Source organism: Mytilus californianus, unplaced genomic scaffold (assembly GCF_021869535.1).
Source record: "Mytilus californianus isolate M0D057914Y unplaced genomic scaffold, xbMytCali1.0.p SCAF_13, whole genome shotgun sequence".
NCBI classification, from domain to species: Eukaryota; Metazoa; Mollusca; class Bivalvia; order Mytilida; family Mytilidae; genus Mytilus; species Mytilus californianus.
This window is the reverse complement of record NW_026262615.1, coordinates 25,787,105-25,799,414: the sequence shown is the minus strand read 5'-3', so window position 1 is coordinate 25,799,414 and position 12,310 is coordinate 25,787,105. Positions and strand designations below refer to the sequence as shown.

The 12,310-nt window shown below is 32.5% G+C and overlaps 1 protein-coding gene across 2 annotated transcripts; it reads right to left on the bottom strand.

Moving 5' to 3' along the window:
* Positions 1-2,487: 2,487 nt before the first annotated feature.
* Positions 2,488-10,479, bottom strand: LOC127723426 (probable G-protein coupled receptor No9). Of its 2 annotated transcripts, none has more exons than XM_052230048.1 (2): positions 10,331-10,479; positions 2,488-4,046 (listed from the first exon to the last, which is right to left on the bottom strand). In XM_052230048.1, the coding sequence occupies exon 2, from the start codon at positions 4,018-4,020 to the stop codon at positions 2,581-2,583; it is 1,440 nt and encodes a 479-aa protein (XP_052086008.1). In that variant the 5' UTR covers positions 4,021-4,046; positions 10,331-10,479; the 3' UTR covers positions 2,488-2,580. The 2 variants fall into 2 exon arrangements, with proteins under 2 accessions (XP_052086008.1, XP_052086007.1); XM_052230047.1 differs by having other exon boundaries at positions 10,318-10,478.
* Positions 10,480-12,310: the final 1,831 nt, after the last annotated feature.

Sequence of the window (12,310 nt, the reverse complement as noted above, 5' to 3'; positions counted from 1 at the left end):
CATCGTTATAATAAATGCAAGTAAAAATTCCATGACCCGAGTTCCATTTGGTGACGTCATAATCGTACTACATAAATCAATAAAATGCTCCGCGTGGTGCAGCTTAATACGACCGCAGAGGTTGAACCCTGAACAGTTGGAGCAAGTATGGACACCACGTTTAAGCTTGATAAAGCTCTGAATTTGAAATGGGATTAAGTATTTGACACAGCATAGGTTTCTGACACAGAATTAATGTGATCGAAGAACTGAAAATCATTTAAATAGAACAGTATATGAATCATTATCACTAAAATTAATATATCAGCGTAAATAAAACAAATATAAGCAATTCAGCATAGCAAAAACCCCTACCATTCAATTTTTGTTGAAATCAAACAAAGTTTAATGTTTGACCTTGTGGAACCTGATGTGGACCAATTTGAAATTTGAATTGGAATAATAACTTAGCATTTAGATTCAGAATATTGAAATCAAATCAAAGTTTACTTTAACACCATAATTTGGACCCACTTGAAAACACGGCCAAAAATCAAAGTTCTAAATACACGGTACGATTAAGCATATCAAAGAACCCAATTATTTCATGATTATTCAATATACATATGCACATTCACGGATCTGCAATCTGTCGATACCTGTATTTCGGCATTGCTCGAGATCGTGTTTTTCTCCGACTGTTAATGACGTCTTTACACTTAATCTATTGGATGTTGGATGTGTACTGATTGACATTTAAGTCTGAGATATTATGATTATTTGTATCAGTTGTTATTGGCTTTGAACTTCAACTAGCTGTCTTACTGCTAGTACTTTCAGATATGAACTTAAGTGTCTTTTTATTGTGAAGATGTATAAAAACCCTGCCACATCCGGTCTGTGTTTTTGTTTCTTGCTTTACAACTGATTTTTATAGTTTGTTCATATGTTGTGCTGTTAACCAACTATCCTAGATTAGGGGGATGGTTGGGGGCCCGCAAACATGTTTGACTCCGCCACATTCTGTATGCGCCTGTCCCAAGTCAGGAGCCTGTAATTCAGTGATTATCGTTTGTTGCTGCATATCATATTTGTGTTTCGTTCATTGTTTTGTACGTAAATATCGTCGTTAGTTTTCTCGTTTGAACTGTTTTACATTTGTTATTTCGGGACCTTTTATAGCTGAATATGCGGTATGGGTTTTGCTCATTGTTGAAAGTCGTACGGTGACCTATAGTTGTTGATTTCTATGTCATTTGGTCGCTCGTGGAGAGTTGGCAATTGAACCACATCATTTTATTTTTAGATTCAATCAAAGTTTAAAAATGCTTGTTTTTACCCCTCTTTGGCCCCTAATTACTCAACGGATACAGTCATTCTCAATTTTATAACCACCAATTTGAATCCAACTTTCCTTTTTTGGTATGGAACCTTGTAGTACAATTTCATACGTCTACATAATTGTTCATAAACCAGAAAAATGTTTGGGCCATAATCCCCAAAATCAATTCCAATCTTCCTTTTGTAGTATTCAACCTTGAGGTACAATTTCATATAGAACCATGCATACACTTATACTCACGTTATTGTCTGAAAATTAAATGTCTTCGGACGACGACGACGACGACATCGCATTAACATTATACGCACGCAAATGCTTGCGGTTGTAAAAAAAAGTAGAGAATTACATTATATTGGGACACTGTAAATGTCAGTGAGCGCAAAAACATCAGGCGTGGAACCTGAACTTAATGGGGATGAGGTTGGTGAGAATAAGATATTAGAAGAGTTTTATTTTGACTTATTGTAAATTGATCTTTATTACATTTTTTTATCCATACCTGTACATCCCAAAAGGGAGCGAGTCGAATGAGACGGCTATCCATAATATATATGTGTATGCGTCATTAAGAAACGAATGCTGTTAGAATAGGGTATACAAAAGTAAGACACATCTTCACAAAGACACACGTATTTCGCTTTTAATACAAGAAAAGATAGCTCCTAACACATGCCTCGTTTAAAAAAATGCATAAAGAAATGGCCTATGGTGATTATTTATATGACTTTGTCAGTTTGGATGTTCAAGTCAGAGTCTAGCTCACAGCACGGACGATGCTTTGAAATCAATATACGAACTGAGGTGGATTTGAACCCCAACCGGACGATGTACCTAAGTTTAGACCCCCTCCCGTGACAAAATTCTCTTAAATTCTGAAATGGATCAATGGCTACCGAGGATATTCGCTAAATTATACAGCTATGTTAACAACTGAAAGACGATAGCTTAAAGACATTGTCATTTTCGTAACTGAAAATACAGAGTTTTACAGTAAAATCTTATTTTAAAAAAATCTGAAAATCCTTCCAGCAGTAAGAGTTAACTGCTTGCAATATTTGAGAGAAAGGATACACATTGTCATCTTTTATATAGTCCTGATTGATCACCCTAACAACCACAAAATGATATACGTATGAAGAACCCTATTAAGATTCATTTACTACAAATAATACATGCACAATTTTATTTATTAATAATAATTAGTTTTTCTGCTCTTGTTCTATCGCAAAAATATGCACTAGTCTCCTTAAAAATTCATTTTATTGTTTTAGACATAACATACTGTTAAAAATCTTTTTAAGTATGGTTTTACTTCGACTCTTAAACGACTGATTGAGAAAGCTGTATATAATTGGATTGATTGCACTGCTAAGAAAATAAGATCTCAAGAAAAGTTGATACACAGTCTTTTGAATGTCTGTCAATTTAGAATAATATCCAACACCTTCCAAGTTCCTTAACAAAGCCACAATGCAATACGGCGCAAATGTCACCATAAAAGCCAGCGTTACTATGAATAGCATAAAAGTAGTCCGGCTTGCTTTATAAGTCCTTCCATGAACGTTTGTTTCATTGGAATATGAACTGCCTTTGCGCAATGATTTACAGCTACGCCTAGAGAACCCAGTGGATGTACTTGAGGATTTCTTTCTTTTGTTTATCTTTATTGGTTTAATCATTCTTTTGTTCAGAGCAGGGCACTGTTGACCATTTTCATTGCTATCTTCACCGATGTGATTTAAGAACACATCATCGCACTTGGTTTTGTCGGATGCAGTATTTGTAAGTGATACGTTTTCATTCTGGTTCCCTTCATTGGATAAAACTAGCGAATTCGTTTTCGATTCGATCGATTGTCCCTGTGAGCGGTTAGAACTGTTATTTCTGATTATTGTTGAAAATGTACGCTTATTGCGGACTACTTTTCCACTGATTAGTCCATAAAAAGTTATAAACAAAATATCAAAAAACAAGTGAAAAGCAGATAAGCAAACTATTGTTATAAATGGATAATCTGTTTCTGCATATTCGTTGGTAATCAAACAAGTACTCGCTGATACCCCAACGGTTAAAGGAAATGTATATGTCCCATAAAGGACCAATACGGGAGATGACAGTGCTACGGCGAAAAGAACGGAAACAATCACTATTATTTTAGCATGAAATGTTGTGATTTTAATGTTTATCGAGCGTAATCTTATTCCTACAAATCGGGACACCGCAATTGCTAGCAGAACAAATGACGTTGATATTGTACAAAACATAGAAACAGCTCTGGAAAGTTTACATAACAATGGATGATCAAAGGTCAAGAAATTTCGTAGCAAGGTCAATTCCATTGGCATAGCTATCAAACAGCTGATTAAATCAAAACATGCTAGAGAAATGATGAAGATGTCCGTTGTTTTCAATTTTGAAGATTTATTTCTCCCTTGGAAGCTTCTTGTCGTACTTTGGGATTTTTTCTGATAAAATATATATATATAACAAACGAGTAAGTTTCCCGAAATTCCAATAATCATTAATAGAAGAATATAAATAAACGATAACAGAAGATTGTTTTGAAAAACTAAATCGTTATATACATCCAAGGTCAGAAAAGACGCATTTTCTGTTGCATTTCTTATATATTCAGAAATATTTCGTCCAAGTATTCCAACGATGTTTGTACTCGTTTCCCACGTGACATTCAAATGCATTGTGCAATCCGCTTGAGTAATGAAATCTGTAAAAAAACAAAAATGTAATATTGACAAAATGACAAAATTAAAATATTTTATTATTTAGATTTTTTATACACATTTTTATCTGCAGCAGAAAAATGTCTGAATTTCATGTATGTTTTCTGTACAACTTTCCATGCCGCTACGCATTCGGCCGTCGTTGATATAAAAACAATTTTCTTCGTAAATTTATTCTGATTTTGTAATAATTCTGGTCTGTTTGAAAACATTTTGGAAAGAATAATTATTTTTTTTGGCCTTTTCAAATGCACGCCATCTTAATTGAAATTGTTACTTAACAACAGTCAGTTCTGATTGGTTGCTTATTAGTGTGGCTAAGATTCTATTGGTTTGAATAAGTTATAAAATTGGGAACACGTCAGGAGATGGAGAAGAAATTATATATAGATGGTCTGACAGTATGGAAATTTATCGGACAGAGTAAAACTATTATGTCAGAATTGTTGGTATTTAACGTGTCAGTCTAATCAAGGTGATCCGGATATAACCTCTTTCGTCTGATGAATAATGTGTTAGTTTGACTATTTTAATGTGTATTTACCTTTCTTAATCTCTTATTTATGACCCTCGGAACGGAGCCTATTCACTGTTAGGTCGCATTTGGTATCATATTGCCAATTCTATTCTTCACAAATTGAAATCCAAAATAAAAGTATAATCCGAATATTAATGAAAATAAATACTCTTGATAAAAAAATAGAAATAAAAAAAAATGGCGTTTTCTCTACCCCCCCCCCCCCCCCCCCCCCCCTTTCCACACAAAAACCAAAGCTGACGTTAATTTATGTTACTGAAAAGCACACCATACCTTTTTGGAAAGGTTAAACTTTTATAATCATTGCATTCGATGATTTACTCACAATGCCTAATTCCTAAAATAGATCCGACATATTATTTCGAAACATATACCTTAAACTTTTCCTAAAACTTAGTTTACAAACACTGACGTATGAGGGATCACATTCAGAAAACTGCCCCTCCAACTTTTAAGTCTACTCATAGGCCACTGACAAATTAAGAAAACAAATTGTAAATGCGGTCATCTTTTTTGCCAGGTTTATCCAATCAAATGTCAAAAGGGCAACTTTATATTTCCATTTAATTCACCAAACTATGTTTCTTGTAAGGGAGCTACCATTTGATTTTTATGGGGGGCTAGGATGAAATTTGAAAAAAGGCAGGACAGGAGTTTTGAGTAAAAAAAGGCAAAATGAGCAACTTGGCAAACAAAAAAAAATATGGCAGGATGACAATTTATGTATAAAAAGTCATGGTAAACTAATAATAAAAAAATTCGTAAGGGTTCCGCGGAACCCAGTGTATCGCCTACTTTTGCTGTTAATCGCAGGCTCAACAAAAATGAGGAAACAAATAAATAAAAATATTCCTTTAGATACTATCTTTTGATTGTGAGAAGCTTCTGTCAAAGTTTGGTATAAATCCAGGATAGTTTATGAATCTAATAAATGTTTTAAAAACTTTAACTGCAGACTGTATTTAATGTTAACTGGAAGAAAAACTAAGTCCATTTATAAGTAAAATACGGATAAATAGGTACAAAATTTTAACAAAATTTCCTTCTAGATACTAGCTTTTGATCATAAACAAGCTTCTGTCCAAGTTTGGTACAAATCCAGGATAGTTTAAGAAAGTTATTAAAATTTTAAAAACTTTAACCACAGGGTGAATGTATTGTTTCCTGGCGGAAAAACTAAGTCCATTTATAAGTAAAATACGGAAAAAATGAAAAAAAATTTTTTAACAAATTTACTTCTGAATACTATCTTATGATCATAAACAAGCTTCTGTCCAAGTTTGGTACAAATCCAGGATAGTTTAAGAAAGTTATTAAAATTTTAAAAACTTTAACCACAGAGTGAATGTAATGTTTCCCGGCAAAAAACTAAGTCCATTTACAAAGTAAAATACGAAAAAACAGGAATTTTATTTTTACAAAATTTACTTCTGCATACTATCTTATGATCATAAACAAGCTTCTGTCCAAGTTAGGTAGAAATCCAGGATAGTTTAAGAAAGTTATTAAAATTTCAAATACTTTAACCACAGAGTGAATATTTGTGGACGCCGCCGCCGACGACGACGACGACGAAGACGCCGACGGAATGTAGGATCACTATGTCTCGCTTTTTCGACTAAAGTCGAAGGCTCGACAAAAATTGAAAAATAAAAAGGCAGGACAGAGATTACAACTAAAATAAAAATGAAGGACAAAATTTTTCATGCCCCACCCCCATTAAAATCAAATGGTAGCTCCCTAAGATGACGAAAAATTCAATGTTCATGTTCTAGGTTACTAAAAATAGAACAAAGTCATCCAACAATTTCATTAATTACTTTTTAGAATCTATTCAACGTTCGAGAATCGGTCCTAAAATGATCTTCTTTAGAAGTTGGATTCGAGGAACATTCAAACTCATTTTTGGAACAATCATTCCTAAAATAAATCCTTTTCTATTTCGTGAGAAATCACATAACATATCCGACACCTTTGTATACTTAGTATATTAAAAGAATAGTAAAGTTATTAAAGTAACTAGCGAACTTCCGTTTTCCTTTTTCTATTTCTTGGAAAATCACATTATCTATCTTTTTATATTCTAGAGTGACAATATACACTTATCGACATTCACTTAACGGAGGATTGTTTCCGATAGATCAATGAACACGATTATTACATATAAATTTTTTTTAATGTAAATGTTTCAGCCGTCTTGGACTTAAAGAAACTCATATACAGATGTATACAGATGTAAATCCATGATTCTCGAAAAAGAAGGGGTGGGGGTTGACAAAAAAAAAAAAATGAAAAAATGAAAGGAAAGGATTTGGAAAAAAAGTCTACACATTAACCATATATGAAGCTCCATACGGACAATCCCCCCCCCCCCCCCCCCCCAATAAATCCGCCTCTGATATAGGATGGAAAGTCTAGTTTATTAATACCAAAACTGGTACATATGGTGTGTTGTGATCTCATCCAGATTATTCCTCTGATCGATAAAAAAATAAAGAGATGTGGTATGATTGCCAATAAGACAGATTTCCATCGGAGACCAAGGACATTTAAATAAGATGTCATGATAGCTGGGAAATAAATATTTTTGCTATAAAATATATGAATGCATGGTTAGGGATTTTCGCACAAATCAATATGTGCATGGGGTGGTTTATTAAACCCCCAGTCGGATATCTGTACCCAAATGTGTATGTTGAGACCCCCTCTCCCGTGAGACAACCACTAAATTAGAGGATCCTAACTTTGGACAGGCACATACAGAATGTTGCAGGGTAAAACATGTTTGTGAGCACATCCTTTTTAGGTCAGGCGTAGATCATAAATCGCAGCAGCTGCAGGTGACCATCGTGACCGATACCGGCTGTTTGTGGATTCTCTGGAAATTTTGATGAGTCTTGATTTGCTTCGCATTTCTTCTCGATCTTTAAAGTTGCGCATGCGTCTTGAACACATAACAACACTACTAATAAACCGGAAAACTTCTAAGGGTTCGTTGAAAAAAAATATCAAAATAAAAATAAAAATACACTAAACCACACGTCTCTTCCCGGTCATACTAATTTATTGAAAAGGAAGTAAACACTCTAATAACGGGGGTTTGAAGCATAGGAACTTGATTACATGTCAGATAAATACTGAGCTCGTTAATAGTTAAAAAAAACGTATACACTTGCTGGATATCCCTTATTTGAATACATGTAGACGATTAACGGGCTATATATCTGACCTGTAGTCAATTCTCTATGATTTTAAGAGCAAACATAATGCTTAACCTTCTACATCGATCTCTACATCTATTTGAACATTTTGAAATGGTCAGCGGCCCATCATTCACACTGTCTTGACATCGTCCAGCATGGCTGCATTTTTTAAATTTCACTAATTACTGGTGCATATAAACAGTATGTTTTAAAAATAAATTATTCACATTGTTAAAACAATGTTGCTGATATTAACTGGGTCGTGTTTTAAACTCCTTACTGCACTCAATATATAACAGCTTAACTGGTAGTTCCATTGCATGATTGTTCGCTGTTTTGTATAGACATCTTCATGTGTCTGCAGTTAAATGCAACTGTCTGGATAGTAATGTCTTGATATTATGGTAGGTTTGAGGAGATGGTAAAAAGAACCTAGGTATAGGGATACAGTTTGTCCTTATTTTGCTGCTGTTTCACATTTTGTCATGTCGGGACTTTTTATATCATACATATAGTATGGGTTTCGTTGAAGGCCATGCGGTGGCCTATAATTGCTTACATCAACGTCACTTGAACTCTGGTGGATATAGTTGTATCCTTGGCAATCATTCCGCATTTGATTATTTTTGTATAGCTATATGTTACAGTGAATTTGTAAAATAAGTGATTTTGTAAAATCCCTGAAAATTCAGGCAATTTATATAATCTCTAAATTGATAAAGGAATTTATAAAATTCCTGATTTTGATTAGGGATTTTTCAAAATCACTGAACTTATTGAATTCTTTTTTTACAAATTCACTAATTTAATTCAGGGGATTGAGAAATAAAATAAAAGAGTTGAGTCTTTTTTATAACACTTTGACTGCTAATTATCTGGACTTGCTATTTAAAGATTTTCAAAGTGTTCAACGCTATAGCTCTCACTAGGATTACGGTAAACCTTATATATGAAAATGGATTTAAAAAAACTAAAACTTTGTAAGATGCAGTCTTCTTCGGCTTGAACTAAATAGATAAAGTAATTTCTACCCAAACAAAAGTAATAATGATAAAGACAAAGGAGGGGAAATAGAGAATATACTAGGACCAATATACTTTCTACTGGACGTGCATTTTAATAGACAGGTCATCATAAAAAATATAGTTGACCATTTTTCCTAGAATCACTTATACTTTGGTTAAAGTCAAGTAATTGATACTGTAATATCAGAGACTATTTGAATTGCATGGAAGCACATATTACAAGACTTAATCAAAAGTCAAAGTAGGTTAAAATTAAAAAATTTCTGAATGAACTTGTATGAATGTAGATGTCGTCCAATCTTATGTTCTCTGGTGGAGTGTTTTCTTGTCGTCAATTATGCCACATCTTCTTATTTTTATATTATGAAAAAAATTAAAGTACTGTAATTTGAACTTTTTGTAACTGTAAACATGACTTTAAGGTGGTACCTAACACTACAGGGAGATAACTCTGTAAAAATCAACTAAACGTTTTAATCACGTTGTATTGTTAAGGAAATATTAAGCTTCTCAATGATCAAAATTAGTGTTTGTCAAACTGCTATATAACCAGTGAAATTTTTCTGATAAAGTGGTTGGTTCAAATTATTCGAAATTTTTATATTTTTGTCAAAGGGTCAAAGTAAACTTTTTTTCAAAATTTTAGGAAAATTAAACGAGCCAAATTAATATTAGTCAAGGTGTTGGGTACCACCTTAATTTATAATCACTGTTACCGTATTCAAAAAAGTTTCAACCGTAATATCTGTTAAAAAGATAATTCACACATGTTATTCTACATGAGAAAAAAAAAACTTACTATGTATCGAGTGGCAGGAAGGAAACCTGGGAAAAGGTCATAATTTCAATCTTCATTATATATGATAAAGTATAGAAATATTGATTAAACATAAGACAAGGTTGAGGTCATTAATTTGTTTATAGCTAAATGTTGTTTTTGTCAAAACATATATGATAAGATTTATACTTTTAATATACCAAATATATAAATTAAGTGGGATACTGGATATATCAGATACTCACCCTTACCACAAAAAGATTGAGCCCCCCCCCTCCCCCCTCCCCAGGAAACCTTGACCTGTTTGCGGCAAATACCATACCATATAATGGCGTTTCCTGTAAAACTTATTGCTTATTCGTTGTTACTAAAATGTAACCAATTCAGTCTGATCCTGAATAAATTCGTTGTTATTCAGTATGTTATATCAATATTTAAGGTCTAATGAATTTTAAATATGATTCGTTTGAGATATTTCGAATTAACATTTCGTCACTTAATTGTTTAAACAAGTCTTATATATATCTCTATAATGTTTCAACTTTCCGGCATTTATATTTCAATATTTTTTTTATTTTTCTAGTCGTTTTAATTTAATACTGATAGAGACATAACATTATGTTTGAAAGACAGGAAATCTGATTCAAATGTGTTTTTGTCAATATGTGATCATCCAAACCACAAAAAAAAATTAATATAGAAAAAACTTACCAAACTTGCTTACCACGCTTATGTGAATGCCATTTTCACTAGAAATGATAGTTACATGTATAAAAGTCCTTTTGATAAAGTAGTATAATCATATTGGTTTTCCCGTGGTTAAAAATTGTGCAACTGATACATGTGATACACACTGAATATATAATTATATTGTGTGATACTAAGTACTTGAGACTTTAAGTATAATATATCATCATAAATGTATTGTCAATGTGTGTAAACGTGTGTGTAAATAAAATAAACAAAAATCTAAGGTGTTCTTCTACCTGAGCATGTAATATTTCAATTATAAAGAAGAAACGTTTTATTATGAATCATTGTGAAATTTCACTTTTCCACTCCTTCTATTTATTCATAATGTTTATTGCCGGTTTAAACAATATTTTAGTCGATAAAAAACAACAATAAATGCTATATACGTAAGAAAATACTTTATAATACTAAAATATTTATTACATGCACGATATTACAAAAGATTGATCTAACATGATTATGATATATTTTATCCGAAGAAGACATTTAATTTTGAATCCCTTGGCATCCCCTGTTTTTAGAGAAGGGAATGGATGCGGGTCTTCATTTCCGCATTCTTTACTCAATATTTAGACTATTTTTCTGAATTCTTTATTCATTTTGCCCATTATGCTTTATTCTTTATTTTAAGCCTCCCTTTTTTTCACTATAATTTTTCTCTATTTTTTCGCCCATTTTTCCTTATTCTTGATTGTTTGGCTCAATTTTCTCTTTTCTTGACCCTTTATTTATTCTCTATTCTGTAAACCCCGTCCAAACCCTCATGCAAGACCTCGTAACCAATAATTAACTGAACAATTAGAGGTGTAGGATTTTTCTAGTTTAGGTTAAGTTTTATTTAAAATGATTATACATAAAGCGGCCAGATTAAATAATGAGTTCCGTATTTGGTCCAAATGTTGTGCACATTTTAATTAAAAAATTTCCAAGAATGACCTTAAATTTCCTCAATGCCACATATGAGGGTCTGAATGGGGGTCATTGAATTCTGTATTCTTTCAATTTTTAGGGGATTTTTCTTTATCTTTAAAAATAACGTTTATCATTTAAAATTGTCATGAAAAAGGTTTTACTATTAAAACTTTCTGTAGTTCAATGATTTCTTTATTTTGTACATCGTTCTTTTGTTTATTCTCTACATCGTTCATTTCTGTAGTAAGTATACTGTATTATATTACCGAATTCTTTTTTTTCTGTTATTTTTTATACTTTTGCACCCCATTATTCTCAAACGATATATTGGGACATTTTCCTCTATGAATCATTATATTTTGGGAGCATTCTTCTCTATTCTGTAAACTCGATTCAGACCCTCACATATGTGGATTAGGATCGGCATCATACGGGGACAGCAAATTTTGTCAGCCTTCGGCCAAGGCCAGTCAATAAATATCGCCAAATAAATTACTATTGCGTACCTTTTAGTAAACAAAATAAATAGTCCAGGCAATCTATGAAAAACGTTAAACAAATTGCAACAGAAAGTATTTTTGCTTTTATAGTATCATATCATTGTCATATTCAACATATAAAAAGTCTTTCAAAATCAAAATTGTCCAAAATGATTTTTTCAGGGGTTTAATATTGTGTCTGTTTGACTTGCCGATATTATCCTGAATGGGCCGCCGTAAACGTTAAGGGAGATAACTACAACAATAGAATAGCTTGTGATTTATGTTTTCACTTATAGTTATGCTTTTATATGTAATAATACTAAATTGATTTGTCAATAAGACATATATGAGAAACTAATCAGTTTCTAGAACAACAGCTAATTCACAAAAACCAGAAATGTAAATTCTAGTGTGACGTCATTTAAACACTTGCCAAATTCTTTTGCGCCGCCTTATTTCAGGAAATAACTAGAACTTTTAACAACACAATTTTATATTTAAAACAAATTATTTCACATGCAAAATGTGAAAATGTGTACACCCTTTAACTGTATTGA

Excerpts from the sequence above, each read along its gene's own strand:
- LOC127723426 (XM_052230048.1), bottom strand. The coding sequence starts at position 4,020 with ATGCATTTGAATGTCACGTGGGAAACGAGTACAAACATCGTTGGAATA.